This window comes from Leuresthes tenuis, unplaced genomic scaffold, assembly GCF_036924035.1.
Source record: "Leuresthes tenuis unplaced genomic scaffold, fLeuTen1.0.hap1 SCAF_5, whole genome shotgun sequence".
In the NCBI taxonomy this organism is placed as follows: Eukaryota; Metazoa; Chordata; class Actinopteri; order Atheriniformes; family Atherinopsidae; genus Leuresthes; species Leuresthes tenuis.
Window position 1 is genome coordinate 11,457,030 of NW_027325359.1, and position 18,570 is coordinate 11,475,599.

The window sequence follows — 18,570 nt, forward strand, 5'->3', positions numbered from 1 at the left end:
ATGTTTTCGATCATCAAAATACAAAACAAAACTCTTCTGGTAAGAATGGCTTTCCATCTGTCCTGAAGAGATCCAGAGACTGTGAAAATCAAGGTCAAGGAGCACTGAAACTGTTCCTGGGGCGCATTTTGGCCACCACTAATCTTAAAGACTTTACACAGATTTTCTTTTAATTTGTCATCTGTATGTGCATGATTAGTTGACCACTGATTACTTATGTCTCCATATCAAGTGATCCAACCTGATGTGTATAAATCAATGCATGCTGTGTCGAATTTTGAACAAGGCACTCAGAGAAAGGAGAAGGAATTATAAGAAATTTCCATGATGAGTCATTTAAGAAAATAAAAACCAAGAAGACACGGATCATCAGCAAATGAGTTTTAATGATAATGAAGACAGCAGTTGGAAACATCAGAGACAGTGATTTATTGCAATGCAGACAATGAATGAGAAAGGATGATTAAGGATTAAGTGTGGTTAAAGCACAAATAAGCGGTGTAAATAGCGTAAATTTCATACCAGCACATGTGCTGTTTTTGAAGTTTTTGAAGATTCATATATATCTATTCCATAGATATATATATGTATGTGTACATGGGTTAGCTTTTCCTTTAAACAGGTGAAATTTTGGTCCGGCCTTTGACATTTTTCATGTTAATGTTTGGTGTACTCTTTACATTCAGCAACCTCACATCCACACTTGTCAACTGAAATGTAGGTTTGTGTGAATGTTCTGCCATCGGAGCAGGTCATCCTCACTTTCTTCTTGCTGGTGGCCATTTCACGACAGCAGGAACACGAATGCATCATTCTGTTAGCCTCCGCTGAGTACCTGCAAATACATAGAGAGTAAGGGTGAGATACCTGTTGTTAAAACGCAGTAAAGAGATTTTAGCATTATTGTGTAGTTTGCACTGCATATTCCACAGATACTTTATAATGAGCCTCACATTGACCAGGACGCTCCACAGGATCCCTCACAGGCAGTGAGCACCACCCTCTTATCTGACCTGCAGTTGTTTGTCTGCAGGTAGGTGGTGTTCTTTGTCAGCTCACAGCTGTAACGAGGAGTGCCTGTGGAAAACACATGAACAATTCTACATCGAGCATAAAGCTTCATTGAGATCATTGAAAACACAAAAGCCTTATTAGCTGGCAGAAATTGTATCCTTATTTGTTTCTCTTCTCTAATTTGAAGTTTGAAGATAGTTTAGTTTTGAAATCTGAAGATATCTACAGAGGTATCTGTAAATTGGATGCTGTGATTTTCTTTAATTTAAAAAAAAGATTGTAAGAAAGTTCTCTAATACACTGAGGAACACAATAAGACATATACTTTGGGTATCAAAGGCTTACATGTAAATTAGATAATGTGCAAAAAATTAGGAGAGTTTTGGATGAAGTTTATGGAGGTCAGTGTCAATTTTGTAAAACATGATGTAATATTGTGTAATCCAAGGTTGTTGTATCAAATCATACTTACAAGTTCTGCAACAACCACTCGCGTCTCTTTTCTCAGACCCCTGTTATGGAGATAAGATTGTGTTACTTTTATGACAAAGAAGCTATACTACCTTGATATCACTACTTCACTTCTATAGTACAACGACAGCATATAGTAACAATAATCAATAGTGCATTGTAACTGTACACTTTTCACATTTATTTGTATTTATTTTCCTCTGCCTATCTTTTTGCTGCTATTTGTTACACAGTCACCAGTTTTAACGAGTGTTAATCTAAGATCATGAATCAAAAATCAACTTTCAGAGAGACATCAAATTACTGGAACAAAACTGCATAAAAAGAGAACATGCCACCCATCTTTGTCATTCAGGTACGACGAGCTGCCAAAAGCAAAATGTTATGCTCCTTTCAGAACTGGATTATACTCACTGGAATGCAGTTCTTGGGGTCAAATTCGGGACACGTTGTTTGGTTTATCGACTCTATAAAATTGCCTTTCACCTTCCGGCAATCATACTGGGTGCAGTTGTCATTTGGTGGTGACCACGTCTGAGAAGGCTGTCACATGTGTAGACGTGCTCCGTTAGTAAGAATGCTGTACACTCTTGGTTATTCTCAGTTAAAGTTAGGATGTTTGCATTGCGCTGTACTTACCTTTAGCACGACTGGTGAAGTGAAGCCGGGAACCTTGAAAACACAGCTCGTCTGCACACACGATCCACAGCATTGTCCAGGCTGATCGACGTACTCCTGGCCCTATTTGTAAAATGTTCAAATTAACAAGGAGATTAAATCTTGTATATTAGCTGGGAGGTTTCATTGAATGCATTTACATTTAAGCAAAGTTCTCACTGACCTTCAGGCATTATCAATTTTGACAGATGACTTTGGTTTATATTCAGAGTTTTTAGATTTTAAGTGGATGAAATAAAATTTACAGAGCTCAATATATCTCTTGTCTTTTGAAAATATGGCAATATCAATTTCTGAAGAAACTGTCATTGTTACTCTGGGTATTGTACAAAGTACATCAATAGATAACGCAAAACCATACAAACACAATTTCACGAGGAGAAACGGTAGACTTCTTAAAACAGAGCAAACAACACTTTTTTTTTTTTCTTTGAATGAATCAGTTTCAGCACTGGTTTCCTGAATCAGTATCCAGGTTTAAGGCGGTAGTTTTCCTGAATTTAGAGTTTTAATTTGAAATATTTTTGTTCAATATACAACTCATCAGGCTTCAGCTTTAACTGATCAAACGCAGAATTACCTCTTCACATGACCGGGAACAGTTTATCAGCTCACACTTAATGATGTTCAGCTTGCTGCTGGAATTCTGGTTTTCAGTGCAACGACAGGGTTCACATGGGCTTTTGGAGAAATTTGTACCTGGCTGTGGCAAAAGGTTTTTACAAAATTAGACAACTTCATTTGGAAGCTTTTGCTAACAATCTTAAAGGTAAGTATTTTCTTATTAGAACACACATTTACATTGGATATGAATCCTTACCTTGTATTCAGTGTCGTCATAAACACAGACGCCTTTGGGCACTACATGGAACAATGTTGGAAACAGGATGATATGAGTATAATTATAGAAGACATGGTTGGCCATGTTTGAAATACACCTGTACAAAGATCTCACCACAGGTGTAGACAGGGCAACAACTTTCATTCGAGACCTGGATCTTCAACTCAAATCCCAGTTCACACTGTGGTTGTGGTGAACAGCGGTTCTTATCACACTCTGTTGGTCAAAAGGTCAGATATTTACAGCGTTGGTGAGTTTAACCCCAAAAGCAAAACAAAACATGTAAAGACACCTGGAAACGGTTTGCCTGAAACTGAAATTACAGCAAACTGAAATAAGTTAGACAAGAAGCACTCCTTGAAATGATGTGATTACTTGCTACACTTTGATATTTTTTATGATTATTTTTTAAAAATGCAATCCCCTTTAAAGTTTTAATGAACTGCATGCTAATGCTTATACTCGAATTAAAGTTGTAATCAAAAGGGATTATGATTTTACATTCAGGTTTTCCTCTGCGCTGTGCTTTTTAAATGTCTAAAAAGATGAGTTACAAAATGTTGCATCCAGTATTTCCCATGATGCAACTTGGTGCATCCCATGATATTTAAAGGGAATCTGTCATGCTCATCTATGGCTTTTTACTTATATTCTAAATCTGAAGTATCACTGCATAATTCATGATTAGAAAAATCTTAATTTATATTATACTGATCCTTTACAGTCCGTTCATTTGAAATATAAACTGTATTTAAAGGATGGGGGTAGTAATTTTCCACTGGTCTGATGTCCAGGAAAAAAAGTAGACATTTTGAAATAGTATCTATTAGAATCAGATGCATTTGAAGGCAGCACCCAGTGAACCTCTGTGGTTTTGCCCTGGGGATGCTTTGCCTGGAGCAGATGACCATATGAGGAGACAAACCAACATCAGCTTGCAACAAGAGTTAAAAAAAAAAAACAGTTGGAAAGTGATTGTTCAGAGTTGTGGGAAGTCTGGCCTTTAGGCCTAGAGGGATTATTTCAACACATATCGATCTAATTGTCTGAAACCTTGGCCACATATATTTTTGGAGTATCCTTTTGATTGTTATTTAAAGACCTGTTGTCCCACCTGTTAATGTTAAGACATGCTGTATGTTATCTATGTAGGCGTGGTACCTAAAATCACTCACCACATGTCTGTCTGTGGCAGCAGTCAACTGTTCGGTTCGCCAACACGTGGCCTTCCTCTGTGCACTCAACTGGTTTTTGGGTGGGACATGTGAGAGGCTCACACTTAACACTTTCAGTCTCCTTACTACAGACACACTGCTGACAGCCACTCTGCCACCTCTCACCATACTGTTTGAATGAAAGAAAAAAGAGTTTGTCATTACAGCAAGTAAAGAGTGATAAGTAACGAGTGATAACTGTATAACTTATTGTAATGTTTACCTTTTTGGGCAGGCCATCAGGTCCAGTGCAACCTTAAACATAAAAACAACCAATTAACCGACATGCTCTTTCACAAAAATACATATTTTCATGTTCTTCTGGGGAAAAAAAGGAGGGTCTTACAGGAAGTGACACAGATGTCAGAGGTTGGATTGAACAAAGTCATTCCCTCTGGGCAGAAACATCCTTCCATGAATGAACTGCAAGCTGTATTCTCTTTATCACCATCTCCTTGGCATTGCTGTGTAAGCTTTTCATTGTATCTTAATATGTAAACAGTTAAGATGTAAAAATGCATTGTTATTGCAGCAAAGACAACACATACCAGACTGGCAAATAAATGTGATGGAGGACCCAAATGCAGACTCCACTAAGTCCACATTAACTTTTAACTGAAATAATTAACGAACTAACTCATTATCATTATGAATAATGAGTTAGTTATTCATAATAACTCATGTGGCTTGTCAGTGTAACTAATATGACTGTATACACTCATTAAATGACAAGCTGCTTACATGACTTAATTAGTGACAGTATAATAACAGAAGTGAGTGCTTACCTTCCATTGCAAGTTGGTACAACAGTCGGCCCACAAGGCTTGTAGACTTTATTTTCTGGACAATTATAATCTATACAAAGAGAGAATGGGTGTCACATCATCAAAGTGGCAATGTCATTGATAAAGAATAGGGCACTTTCTACTGAACCCAAATGATCCTACCACACTGTCCTTTTGTAGCGTTTCTCCAGGCTACACAGACAGAAGCTTCAGCACACATCAAGGCGTACATCTCCAGGGAGGAACAGCCATTGGTTGCATTTTTCATGTGGCAAACATCAAATTTACAGGCCTCGTAATAAGACTGTGGTGCAATTTGTTTGTGGCAAGCTTCAAACACCCTTAATGTATAAAAAGAAAGAAAACATGTTAACCCTACTGCAAAAACGATTTAACATATTGTGATTACATAGAAATGTTTGTATTTCTTACTTGCTGTTCAAAATATCACAGATACTAGGATTGCATGATGGGTCTGACGTGGGTGAAGGAGGATGAGTTCTGTTCTCACAATGTGGTTTATCCTTATCGGAGACTACCCACTTATATGCCATCTCAGAGCATGATGGATGAATATCGCCATTTGGTAATCTGCAGTCATTTATTGTGCTATTGTCACAGTAACCTTGAGAAGGGACATTTTAAGAAGAAACATTACAACCCACACACGGAAAAGGTTCCCAAATTCCCCAATATGAACATTCACAGGCTGCTAGCCACAGTCATTTCATCCAATGACTTGCAACAATTAGATTTTTAATCAGACTGTTGCTGTAAAGTTTTACTTGTTGTTGTTGTACATTTCTAATGTATCTATAAAACTATAAAACTGTACAGTTTTTTCTTTCACAATTTTTAAGGGCATGTTATTCCCAATTTAGAACCATAGACTAAATAAGAACAACAGATATAAGGGTTAGGCCCTTTGACCTATGAGTTTAGATGGTGTAACACTTTTAAATTAAATATTGCGCTGTATATATACAGTAATTATATATCTTTTATTTATAAAAAACAAAAAAAACAACATAGAGCCTTATATATCTGACAACATGAATGTTAGGACAGATTATCAGTAATCAGCTTACCACAATGTCCCTCTGTGTTGTGGTGGAAAAGTGAAAACGGCAGTTCAACACGGAATGAGAGGCCTTTAAACATCACTACAGCTTCAATTTCTGGGATCTTTAAATGCAGCTCAATGCCTGTGCTTGTGATGGTGAGGTCTTTATTAGAGTAGCTTGGAATCACCCGCTTGCCGTTGATGTATACCTAAATAAGTACAACAGGTGACACACCTTCAATGCATGTTACAGCAATATATAAGAACAATTAAGAAAGAACTTCAGACAGTTTCTTATGGCAATTCTTACAAAGTTCTCAGTTTTTGGTTCTGTCTCCTGTGTAAGGATAACCTCATAGTTTTTGTAATACACGATCAAAGCTTTGGTGCAGGTCGCAGTTCCAGTGGCATCACAGTTTACGTTGTCGATGTGAACTGTGAAATTGTGTCGGGGAATGATCTCTTTGATCAAGACATAAGTACAGTTTTCCTGGAAGCTGTAATATTGGCCATCAAATGTATTGTAATGAGGATCTCCCCAGCCAACGCAAACACCTGCAAATAGCAGATTCACATTAGACTGGGTGCTACATCAGAGAAAAGACCCTCTGCTTGTTGCCATGTAACTTACATTTGCATTCTTCGTGGTAACAGCAACCTGTTTCATCATAAACTCTTACTGGCTGGTGTCCATTATCACAAACAGGAGTGGGTGCTGGTTTACAGTTTTTATGTTTTTTGATAACCACACCATCAGTACATGTTTCGCTGAAACATTTGCTTGAATTCCAGGACTCGCCATCCTGTGAAGAACAAATAAATACTTTTAGCAATCAACAGTTAGTTTAAGATGTTTCATATCTGAGCACCCAAGATGCATACAGGCAAAATTTCTTCAATAGAGATCTATTGCATAGTTTTTGTGATCTTAATAGAATTTATGGCACACTTGTTTGCCATCAAGCAGTGTACAGCTAAAACTGCAAAGAAGTGAAATGGGAATCTATCTAGAACGGGTTATTTCAGATTAATCAGTAATTACAGACTGAAACAAATAAAAAATGCTGTGTTTTGGGGGTGTCTGTAAGTAAAGAAATAAAAAATTTAAAAAAACAAGGGAAAAAAGGACCAATACAAAAGAATATAGCACCAAAATCTCCCCTTTAGTTTGGAGAAGTTGGACTTTCTTGACAGAAACAGCTGTTTTTATTATTTCCTTTTTTTTTTTTATCGAGTACAGTTTAGAAATCTGGGCGTAGATTCAAACCTGTAGTTCTGATTACCGTTTTTTTTAAAAATTTTTTATTTTTTGCTAACTCTGACCTAAAAGGTGAGTGCATGGCAGGATTGTATGCATTTGCTGTATTTATTTATTTTTTTCCTCCTTAAAGATGAAGTCAAGGTAAAAACAATAGCAATTTTCATTTAACTTTAATGAAACTCCCAAAATATAACAGGATGGAGCTGTTAAAAGCTGTTAAAAGTTTGGTGAGGATATTGGCCTTTAACCGGAGCGTCACAAAATGTGTTTGTCATCTAGGAACTTTCAAAAGATAAATATCATAAACATCAATCACCGTCTACCATGAGGGAACTTCAACCAATCAGATCAATGAACCAGCAGAGCTAACTGGTAAATTAGTTAGGACACGAACAAATAAAAAATGTTTTCAATCGAGAAAATAATTGATGTTTTCAATTACTTTTCTTTTAAAGTAGAAAGACTCTCCTGTGTATCCAGTTAATGTATCCAGTTAATAACAACTGAAACTCAAGTCTTGCTTCCAGTGTGATGACCGTTTCAAACAACTGTGCATTGGCTAAGCCCCCAGCTGGGCAATTTGGATTCTCTTTTGACTGTAATTTCATACAACCATCCAGAATCTCGGCTGTCTTGCCAACGTAAACTGGCCTCTGAAGTGCTTTTCCATTACATGTACAGTACGGTTTTTATTCTGTTTTTCATTGTAGATTGAAACACATGACAGATAGTATCTGATACTGTTTTTGGTACTATCTCAGCCAAGGTTTCACTTTCCATAGCAGTGCAAATATACTGAAACACTCCCTTGTTCCATGAAGTTGTTTAAAACCCACTTAGTATGATCTGTGCCAAAAAAATATTGAATCTCCTCTGAACCGAAAGCCTGCTGCACACCTTATTCAATGCAATGACAACTCTTTACTTTTCTGTATCTCTCGCTTGTAATTAATTTTGGATAAAGGTGTCTCCTGAAACACAGTGAAATTGAACCGCAGCAGAAGTCGAACCGTACTGAACTGTATCATGCTGAACTGTATCATGCCATTTTCGAACATGATATTGAATGCATTTGACATTAATATATATATAGATATTTATTTCTTTATTTTTATTGTTTAAATTTATTTCCTGTGTTCGAAATAAAAGAAATCAATCAATCAATCAATGTAATGGAAAAAAAGCCAAAAGTGCCATTTAAGTTTTCTTCTTTTTCCTTTCTTTAAGTATATACTGTAGTTTAAATATAAATACCTTTCTGGGTGGGTTGAGATATGAGCAGTCTGTGGTAGGCGTCACAGTGGATACTGTTAAGTTTGCTGTTGAGCTAATGAGTGTTGTTGGGCCAGAGCTGGTTGTGGCAGTTGGAGAACTTGGTGGAGTTGTAGTGTGACACGGCCTGCCATGCTTTTCAACACTACACGTCAAATTACAATATGCAGTGTAACACCAGCCTGCTCCATCAGTCTTATTGTACAAGTAGGTACCTATGACAGAACAAGCCCAGGATAATAAGAACACATTAATAAATTATGTGGGAAAACAATATAGGAGCAATCTGTGGTTTTCACAATGAAACCTTTGGAAAAAGTCTGAGGACAATTATGTTTTCACAACTGACATTTAAACAAACCATTTTCGGTTAATCTTCAAGCTGATAACTAAACCACATGCAAACAGGATTCAGATAGTTGTATTTGGTTGCTGAAAGAGGGGATATGTTAATGGGTCTGAAGTTACTTATGCCTCCAATGAAAGTTGTAAGTAAAACTGGTCTTTGAATGAAAAAGGCTTGTTAAACTGAAGAAAGCCATTCGTTTTTGTTTGCCGGCCATACTTTTCCATGAGTCTAGTTCTAGATTGAAATGAAAAGAAATTCTGAGGAACTGGCATTTAAGACCAGAGGATATTCAAAAATCATAGTTTTTCAAAGCCCTGGTCAGTTTTGACCAGATGAAGGTGAAGGTCATGTTGTAGGAGCAGATGTGGCTCTTAATTAAGAGTAATGATAATAAAGAATGATGACAACAGTGCATTGCTTACCAGGAGAGAAAGTCTGATCCATATACTTGCAAGAACATAAAGTTGTTTTGACGGGTGTTGAAGATCGCCCTGTTGAAGTTACTGCAAGTGTTGTAGATGTTTTGGTTGTTGTGGATTGTTTTGTGGTTGTTGAGGCAGGTTCAACAAGAGGTGCTGTTGATGGAGCTTCTGTAACCACTGTATTTGTAATAATTTGAAGGGTTGTTGTAGCTTTTGTTGTTGTAGTTTTAATGGGCTTTTCTGTGCCTGTTGTAGAGACAGTAGCCGTTAAGGGTATTGTCGGTTTTTCTGTGGTCATGGTTTCTGTGGTTGTGTTTTCTATACCCGTTGTTGTTGGAGTGGGCTTTTCGTTGGTAATACTGGTTGTGGAAGGCTTTCCAGTGCCTGTTGTTTGGGACTTTTCTGTGATTGTGGCTGTTGTGGTAGGTTTTTCTGTACCCTCTGTTGTTGTTGTGGGTTTTTCTGTGATTGTGGTGGTCGTGGTAGATTTTTCAGTGCCCTTTGTGGTTGTTGTGGGTTTTTCTGTGATTGTGGTGGTTGTGGTAGGTTTTTCTGTACCCTCCGTTGTTGTGGGTTTTTCTGTGATTGTGGTGGTCGTGGTAGATTTTTCAGTGCCCGTTGTGGTTGTTGTGGGCTCTTCTGTGATTGTAGTGGTTGTGGTAGGTTTTTCTGTACCCTCCGTTGTTGTTGTGGGTTTTTCTGTGATTGTGGTGGTTGTGGTAGGCTTTTCAGTGCCTGTAGTTGTTGTTGTTGTGGGTTTATCCGTAATTACGGTTGTTATGGTAGGTTTTTCTGTACCCTCCGTTGTTGTTGTGGGTTTTTCTGTGATTGTGGTGGTTATGGTAGGCTTTTCAGTGCCTGTTGTTGTTGTTGTAGGTTTTCCTGTAATTGTCGGTTTTGTGGTAGATTTTTCAGTCCTCTCTGTTGTTGTTGTAGGTTTTTCTGTGATTGTGGTGGTTGTGGTAGGCTTTTCAGTGCTTGTTGTTGTGGGTTTTTTCGTAATTATGGTTGTTGTGGTAGGTTTTTCTGTACCCTCCGTTGTTGTTGTGGGTTTTGTGGTAGATTTTTCAGTCCTCTTCGTTGTTGTCGTAGGTTTTTCTGTGATTGTGGTGGTCGTGGTAGGCTTTTCAGTGCTTGTTGTTGTGTGTTTTTCCGTAATTATGGTTGTTGTGGTAGGTTTTTCAGTCCCCTCCGTTGTTGTTGTGGGTTTTTCTGTGATTGTGGTGGTTGTAGTAGATTTTTCAGTCCTCTCCGTTGTTGTTGTAGGTTTTTCTGTGATTGTGGTGGTCGTGGTAGGCATTTCAGTGCTTGTTGTTGTGATAGGTTTTTCTGTACCCTCTGTTGTTGTTGTTGGTTTTTCTGTGATTGTGGTGGTTGTAGTAGATTTTTCAGTCCTCTCTGTTGTTGTTGTAGGTTTTTCTGTGATTGTGGTGGTCGTGGTAGGCTTTTCAGTGCTTGTGGTTGTGGGTTTTTCCGTAATTATGGTTGTTGTGGTAGGTTTTTCAGTCCCCTCCGTTGTTGTTGTGGGTTTTTCTGTGATTGAGGTGGTCGTGGTAGGCTTTTCAGTGCTTGTTGTTGTGGGTTTTTCCGTAATTATGGTTGTTGTGGTAGGTTTTTCTGTACCCTCCGTTGTTGTGGGTATTTCTGTGATTGTGGTGGTTGTGGTAGATTTTTCAGTGCCCGTTGTGGTTGTTGTGGGTTTTTCTGTGATTGTGGTGGTTGTGGTAGGCTTTTCAGTGCCTGTTGTTGTTGTTGTGGGTTTTTCCGTAATTACGGTTGTTGTGGTAGGTTTTTCTGTACCCTCCGTTGTTGTTGTGGGTTTTTCTGTGATTGTGGTGGTTGTGGTAGGCTTTTCAGTGCCTGTTGTTGTTGGTTTTTCTGTAATTGTCGGTTTTGTGGTAGATTTTTCAGTCCTCTCTGTTGTTGTTGTAGGTTTTTCTGTGATTGTGGTGGTTGTGGTAGGCTTTTCAGTGCTTGTTGTTGTGGGTTTTTTCGTAATTATGGTTGTTGTGGTAGGTTTTTCTGTACCCTCCGTTGTTGTTGTGGGTTTTTCTGTGACTGTGGTGGTTGTGGTAGGCTTTTCAGTGCCTGTTGTTTTTGTGGTAGGTTTTTCTGTACCCTCTGTTGTTGTTGTAGGTTTTTCTGTGATTGTGGTGGTCGTGGTAGGCTTTTCAGTACCCTCCTTTGTTGTTGTTGGTTTTTCTGTAATTGTCGGTTTTGTGGTAGATTTTTCAGTCCCCTCCGTTGTTGTTGTGGGTTTTTCTGTGATTGAGGTGGTCGTGGTAGGCTTTTCAGTGCTTGTTGTTGTGGGTTTTTCCGTAATTATGGTTGTTGTGGTAGGTTTTTCAGTCCCCTCCGTTGTTGTTGTGGGTTTTTCTGTGATTGTGGTGGTTGTAGTAGATTTTTCAGTCCTCTCCGTTGTTGTTGTAGGTTTTTCTGTGATTGTGGTGGTCGTGGTAGGCATTTCAGTGCTTGTTGTTGTGATAGGTTTTTCTGTACCCTCTGTTGTTGTTGTTGGTTTTTCTGTGATTGTGGTGGTTGTAGTAGATTTTTCAGTCCTCTCTGTTGTTGTTGTAGGTTTTTCTGTGATTGTGGTGGTCGTGGTAGGCTTTTCAGTGCTTGTGGTTGTGGGTTTTTCCGTAATTATGGTTGTTGTGGTAGGTTTTTCAGTCCCCTCCGTTGTTGTTGTGGGTTTTTCTGTGATTGAGGTGGTCGTGGTAGGCTTTTCAGTGCTTGTTGTTGTGGGTTTTTCCGTAATTATGGTTGTTGTGGTAGGTTTTTCTGTACCCTCCGTTGTTGTGGGTATTTCTGTGATTGTGGTGGTTGTGGTAGATTTTTCAGTGCCCGTTGTGGTTGTTGTGGGTTTTTCTGTGATTGTGGTGGTTGTGGTAGGCTTTTCAGTGCCTGTTGTTGTTGTTGTGGGTTTTTCCGTAATTACGGTTGTTGTGGTAGGTTTTTCTGTACCCTCCGTTGTTGTTGTGGGTTTTTCTGTGATTGTGGTGGTTGTGGTAGGCTTTTCAGTGCCTGTTGTTGTTGGTTTTTCTGTAATTGTCGGTTTTGTGGTAGATTTTTCAGTCCTCTCTGTTGTTGTTGTAGGTTTTTCTGTGATTGTGGTGGTTGTGGTAGGCTTTTCAGTGCTTGTTGTTGTGGGTTTTTTCGTAATTATGGTTGTTGTGGTAGGTTTTTCTGTACCCTCCGTTGTTGTTGTGGGTTTTTCTGTGACTGTGGTGGTTGTGGTAGGCTTTTCAGTGCCTGTTGTTTTTGTGGTAGGTTTTTCTGTACCCTCTGTTGTTGTTGTAGGTTTTTCTGTGATTGTGGTGGTCGTGGTAGGCTTTTCAGTACCCTCCTTTGTTGTTGTTGGTTTTTCTGTAATTGTCGGTTTTGTGGTAGATTTTTCAGTCCCCTCCGTTGTTGTTGTGGGTTTTTCTGTGATTGAGGTGGTCGTGGTAGGCTTTTCAGTGCTTGTTGTTGTGGGTTTTTCCGTAATTATGGTTGTTGTGGTAGGTTTTTCTGTACCCTCCGTTGTTGTGGGTTTTTCTGTGATTGTGGTGGTTGTGGTAGATTTTTCAGTGCCCGTTGTGGTTGTTGTGGGTTTTTCTGTGATTGTGGTGGTTGTGGTAGGCTTTTCAGTGCCTGTTGTTGTTGTTGTGGGTTTTTCCGTAATTACGGTTGTTGTGGTAGGTTTTTCTGTACCCTCTGTTGTTGTTGTAGGTTTTTCTGTGATTGTGGTGGTCGTGGTAGGCTTTTCAGTACCCTCCTTTGTTGTTGTTGGTTTTTCTGTAATTGTCGGTTTTGTGGTAGATTTTTCAGTCCTCTCCGTTGTTGTTGTAGGTTTTTCTGTGATTGTGGTGGTCGTGGTAGGCTTTTCAGTGCTTGTTGTTGTGGGTTTTTCCGTAATTATGGTTGTTGTGGTAGGTTTTTCTGTACCCTCTGTTGTTGTTGTGGTTTTTTCTGTAATTGTCCCTTTTGTGGTAGGTTTTTCAGTCCCCTCCGTTGTTGTTGTGGGTTTTTCTGTGATTGTGGTGGTTGTAGTAGATTTTTCAGTCCTCTCTGTTGTCGTTGTAGGTTTTTCTGTGATTGTGGTGGTCATGGTAGATTTTTCAGTGCCCGTTATGGTTGTTGTGGGCTCTTCTGTGATTGTGGTGGTTGTGGTAGGTTTTTCTGTACCTTCCGTTGTTGTTGTAGGTTCTTCTGTGATTGTGGTTGTTGTGGTAGGTTTTTCAGTGGCTGTTGTTGTTGTTGTGGGTTTTTCCGTAATTATGGTTGTTGTGGTAGGCTTTTCTGTACCCTCCGTTGTTGTTGTAGGTTTTTCTGTGATTGTGGTGGTCGTGGTAGATTTTTCAGTGCCCTTTGTAGTTGTTGTGGGCTTTTCTGTGATTGTAGCTGTTGTGGTAGGTTTTTTGGTACCCTCTGTTGTTGTGGTTTTTTCTGTGATTGTCCCTTTTGTGGTAGCTTTTTCTGTACCCTCCGTTGTTGTTGTGGGTTTTTCTGTGATTGTGGTGGTCGTGGTAGATTTTTCAGTGCCCTTTGTGGTTGTTGTGGGCTTTTCTGTGATTGTGGTAGTCGTGCTTGGCTTTTCAGTACCCTCCTTTGTTGTTGTTGGTTTTTCTGTAATTGTCCCTTTTGTGGTAGCTTTTTCAGTCCCCTCCGTTGTTGTTGTGGGTTTTTCTGTGATTGTGGTGGTCGTGGTAGATTTTTTAGTGCCCTTTGTTGTTTTTGTAGGTTTTTCTGTGATTGTGGTGGTCGTTGTAGGCTTTTCAGTGGCTGTTGTTGTTGTTGTGGGTTTTTCCGTAATTATGGCTGTTGTGGTAGGTTTTTCTGTACCCTCTGTTGTTTGTGTGGGCTTTTCCGTGGTTGTGCTTGTTGTGGTAGATTTTTCAGTGCCCTTTGTTGTTGTTGTGGGCTTTTCTGTGATTGTGGTAGTGGTGCTTGGCTTTTTAGTACCCTCCTTTGTTGTTGTTGGTTTTTCTGTTATTGTCCCTTTTGTGGTAGTTTTTTCAGTTCCCTCCGTTGTTGTTGTGGGTTTTTCTGTGATTGTGGTGGTTGTGGTAGGTTTTTCTGTACCCTCCGTTGTTGTGGGTTTTTCTGTGATTGTGGTGGTCGTGGTAGATTTTTCAGTGCTCGTTGTGGTTGTTGTGGGCTCTTCTGTGATTGTGGTGGTTGTGGTAGGTTTTTCTGTACCCTCCGTTGTTGTTGTAGGTTCTTCTGTGATTGTGGTTGTTGTGGTAGGTTTTTCAGTGGCTGTTGTTGTTGTTGTGGGTTTTTCCGTAATTATGGTTGTTGTGGTAGGTTTTTCTGTACCCTCCGTTGTTGTTGTAGGTTTTTCTGTGATTGTGGTGGTCGTGGTAGATTTTTCAGTGCCCTTTGTGGTTGTTGTGGTTTTTTCTGTGATTGTCCCTTTTGTGGTAGTTTTTTCAGTCCCCTCCGTTGTTGTTGTGGGCTTTTCCGTGGTTGTGCTTGTTGTGGTAGATTTTTCAGTGCCCGTTGTGGTTGTTGTGGGCTTTTCTGTGATTGTGGTAGTCATGCTTGGCTTTTCAGTACCCTCCTTTATTGTTGTTGGTTTTTCTGTAATTGTCCGTTTTGTGGTAGTTTTTTCAGTCCCCTCCGTTGTTGTTGTGGGTTTTGCAGTGATTGTGGTGGTCGTGGTAGGCTTTTCAGTGGCTGTTGTTGTTGTTGTGGGTTTTTCCGTAATTATGGTTGTCGTCGTAGGTTTTTCTGTACCCTTCGTTCTTGTTGTGGGCTTTGCTGTGATTGTTGTCCCACACTTTTTATAGCAACACTTGACACGTATTTCATAATTGAAACAAGGAGGAGGAAAGTTTTGGTCCTTGTTATTACAGATCAATCCATTTGTCGTGTCACACGTTACATTTTGACCTAGGTCTTTCAAAGCAACGTCTTTCATCAGTGCAGCTCGACATTGTATTTCCACAGCTTTTCTGCAAGCACCCATACCAGGAACAGTAATATTTTTGATAGTTTCATAATCTCCACCATTTGGAGAGTGGTCAGGGTAATCTTTATCGATCCAATTAGACCATTCGCAAACATTGCAGTCACTAGATGTAGATTCTGTTCCTGTGGTTGTGCTTGTCATTTTAGGCTTTTCTGCGGTTGTGGCTGTTGTGGGTTCTTCTGTGATTTTTGTGGTATTTTCAACGAGAGGTGCTGTTGATGGGGCTTGTGTAACTTTTGTATTAGTAATAATTTTAACGGTTGTTGTAGCTGTTGTTGTTGTTTCAGGGGGATTCACTGTAGCTGTTGAGCTTATTGTGGGTTTTTCCGTAATTATGGTTGTTGTGGTAGGTTTTTCTGTACCCTCCGTTGTTTTTGTAGGTTTTTCTGTGATTGTGGTGGTCGTTGTAGGCTTTTCAGTGGCTGTTGTTGTTGTTGTGGGTTTTTCCGTAATTATGGTTGTCGTCGTAGGTTTTTCTGTACCCTTCGTTCTTGTTGTGGGCTTTGCTGTGATTGTTGTCCCACACTTTTTATAGCAACACTTGACACGTATTTCATAATTGAAACAAGGAGGAGGAAAGTTTTGGTCCTTGTTATTACAGATCAAACCATTTGTCGTGTCACACGTTACATTTTGACCTAGGTCTTTCAAAGCAACGTCTTTCATCAGTGCAGCTCGACATTGTATTTCCACAGCTTTTCTGCAAGCACCCATACCAGGAACAGTAATATTTTTGATAGTTTCATAATCTCCACCATTTGGAGAGTGGTCAGGGTAATCTTTATCGATCCAATTAGACCATTCGCAAACATTGCAGTCACTAGATGTAGATTCTGTTCCTGTGGTTGTGCTTGTCATTTTAGGCTTTTCTGCGGTTGTGGCTGTTGTGGGTTCTTCTGTGATTTTTGTGGTATTTTCAACGAGAGGTGCTGTTGATGGGGCTTGTGTAACTTTTGTATTAGTAATAATTTTAACGGTTGTTGTAGCTGTTGTTGTTGTTTCAGGGGGATTCACTGTAGCTGTTGAGCTTATTGTGGGTTTTTCCGTAATTATGGTTGTTGTGGTAGGTTTTTCTGTACCCTCCGTTGTTTTTGTAGGTTTTTCTGTGATTGTGGTGGTCGTTGTAGGCTTTTCAGTGGCTGTTGTTGTTGTTGTGGGTTTTTCCGTAATTATGGTTGTCGTCGTAGGTTTTTCTGTACCCTTCGTTCTTGTTGTGGGCTTTGCTGTGATTGTTGTCCCACACTTTTTATAGCAACACTTGACACGTATTTCATAATTGAAACAAGGAGGAGGAAAGTTTTGGTCCTTGTTATTACAGATCAATCCATTTGTCGTGTCACACGTTACATTTTGACCTAGGTCTTTCAAAGCAACGTCTTTCATCAGTGCAGCTCGACATTGTATTTCCACAGCTTTTCTGCAAGCACCCATACCAGGAACAGTAATATTTTTGATAGTTTCATAATCTCCACCATTTGGAGAGTGGTCAGGGTAATCTTTATCGATCCAATTAGACCATTCGCAAACATTGCAGTCACTAGATGTAGATTCTGTTCCTGTGGTTGTGCTTGTCATTTTAGGCTTTTCTGCGGTTGTGGGTTCTTCTGTGATTTTTGTGGTATTTTCAACGAGAGGTGCTGTTGATGGGGCTTGTGTAACTTTTGTATTAGTAATAATTTTAACGGTTGTTGTAGCTGTTGTTGTTGTTTCAGGGGGATTCACTGTAGCTGTTGAGCTTATTGTGGGTTTTTCCGTAATTATGGTTGTTGTGGTAGGTTTTTCTGTACCCTCCGTTGTTTTTGTAGGTTTTTCTGTGATTGTGGTGGTCGTTGTAGGCTTTTCAGTGGCTGTTGTTGTTGTTGTGGGTTTTTCCGTAATTATGGTTGTCGTCGTAGGTTTTTCTGTACCCTTCGTTCTTGTTGTGGGCTTTGCTGTGATTGTTGTCCCACACTTTTTATAGCAACACTTGACACGTATTTCATAATTGAAACAAGGAGGAGGAAAGTTTTGGTCCTTGTTATTACAGATCAATCCATTTGTCGTGTCACACGTTACATTTTGACCTAGGTCTTTCAAAGCAACGTCTTTCATCAGTGCAGCTCGACATTGTATTTCCACAGCTTTTCTGCAAGCACCCATACCAGGAACAGTAATATTTTTGATAGTTTCATAATCTCCACCATTTGGAGAGTGGTCAGGGTAATCTTTATCGATCCAATTAGACCATTCGCAAACATTGCAGTCACTAGATGTAGATTCTGTTCCTGTGGTTGTGCTTGTCATTTTAGGCTTTTCTGCGGTTGTGGCTGTTGTGGGTTCTTCTGTGATTTTTGTGGTATTTTCAACGAGAGGTGCTGTTGATGGGGCTTGTGTAACTTTTGTATTAGTAATAATTTTAACGGTTGTTGTAGCTGTTGTTGTTGTTTCAGGGGGATTCACTGTAGCTGTTGAGCTTATTGTGGGTTTTTCCGTAATTATGGTTGTTGTGGTAGGTTTTTCTGTACCCTCCGTTGTTTTTGTAGGTTTTTCTGTGATTGTGGTGGTCGTTGTAGGCTTTTCAGTGGCTGTTGTTGTTGTTGTGGGTTTTTCCGTAATTATGGTTGTCGTCGTAGGTTTTTCTGTACCCTTCGTTCTTGTTGTGGGCTTTGCTGTGATTGTTGTCCCACACTTTTTATAGCAACACTTGACACGTATTTCATAATTGAAACAAGGAGGAGGAAAGTTTTGGTCCTTGTTATTACAGATCAATCCATTTGTCGTGTCACACGTTACATTTTGACCTAGGTCTTTCAAAGCAACGTCTTTCATCAGTGCAGCTCGACATTGTATTTCCACAGCTTTTCTGCAAGCACCCATACCAGGAACAGTAATATTTTTGATAGTTTCATAATCTCCACCATTTGGAGAGTGGTCAGGGTAATCTTTATCGATCCAATTAGACCATTCGCAAACATTGCAGTCACTAGATGTAGATTCTGTTCCTGTGGTTGTGCTTGTCATTTTAGGCTTTTCTGCGGTTGTGGGTTCTTCTGTGATTTTTGTGGTATTTTCAACGAGAGGTGCTGTTGATGGGGCTTGTGTAACTTTTGTATTAGTAATAATTTTAACGGTTGTTGTAGCTGTTGTTGTTGTTTCAGGGGGATTCACTGTAGCTGTTGAGCTTATTGTGGGTTTTTCCGTAATTATGGTTGTTGTGGTAGGTTTTTCTGTACCCTCCGTTGTTTTTGTAGGTTTTTCTGTGATT

At 39.4% G+C, this 18,570-nt stretch overlaps 2 protein-coding genes across 2 annotated transcripts in view; both read right to left on the reverse strand.

Moving 5' to 3' along the window:
* Window positions 1–609: 609 nt before the first annotated feature.
* LOC140306530 (mucin-5B-like) overlaps window positions 610–18,570 on the reverse strand; it is a 30,973-nt gene continuing 13,012 nt past the window's right edge. The window contains exons 31-53 of the mRNA XM_072385137.1: window positions 14,660–15,115; window positions 13,823–14,539; window positions 13,658–13,765; window positions 13,436–13,537; window positions 9,371–9,508; window positions 8,582–8,814; window positions 6,698–6,869; window positions 6,377–6,621; window positions 6,092–6,275; window positions 5,436–5,628; window positions 5,166–5,344; window positions 5,004–5,073; window positions 4,565–4,704; window positions 4,442–4,473; window positions 4,180–4,348; window positions 3,119–3,220; window positions 2,984–3,024; window positions 2,744–2,866; window positions 2,125–2,226; window positions 1,900–2,028; window positions 1,487–1,526; window positions 954–1,077; window positions 610–835 (exon numbers count right to left, since the gene is read on the reverse strand). Of these exons, the coding sequence (XP_072241238.1) occupies window positions 658–835; window positions 954–1,077; window positions 1,487–1,526; window positions 1,900–2,028; window positions 2,125–2,226; window positions 2,744–2,866; window positions 2,984–3,024; window positions 3,119–3,220; window positions 4,180–4,348; window positions 4,442–4,473; window positions 4,565–4,704; window positions 5,004–5,073; window positions 5,166–5,344; window positions 5,436–5,628; window positions 6,092–6,275; window positions 6,377–6,621; window positions 6,698–6,869; window positions 8,582–8,814; window positions 9,371–9,508; window positions 13,436–13,537; window positions 13,658–13,765; window positions 13,823–14,539; window positions 14,660–15,115 (3,977 nt within the window). The 3' untranslated portion in view covers window positions 610–657. The remainder of the gene's footprint in view (window positions 836–953; window positions 1,078–1,486; window positions 1,527–1,899; window positions 2,029–2,124; window positions 2,227–2,743; window positions 2,867–2,983; window positions 3,025–3,118; window positions 3,221–4,179; window positions 4,349–4,441; window positions 4,474–4,564; window positions 4,705–5,003; window positions 5,074–5,165; window positions 5,345–5,435; window positions 5,629–6,091; window positions 6,276–6,376; window positions 6,622–6,697; window positions 6,870–8,581; window positions 8,815–9,370; window positions 9,509–13,435; window positions 13,538–13,657; window positions 13,766–13,822; window positions 14,540–14,659; window positions 15,116–18,570) is intronic.
* LOC140306492 (uncharacterized) lies at window positions 9,598–11,846 on the reverse strand. Its single transcript, XM_072385108.1, has 3 exons — window positions 10,706–11,846; window positions 9,715–10,228; window positions 9,598–9,616 (listed from the first exon to the last, which is right to left on the reverse strand). Exons 1-3 carry the CDS (start codon window positions 11,832–11,834, stop codon window positions 9,598–9,600), a joined length of 1,662 nt encoding a protein of 553 aa, XP_072241209.1. The 5' UTR covers window positions 11,835–11,846.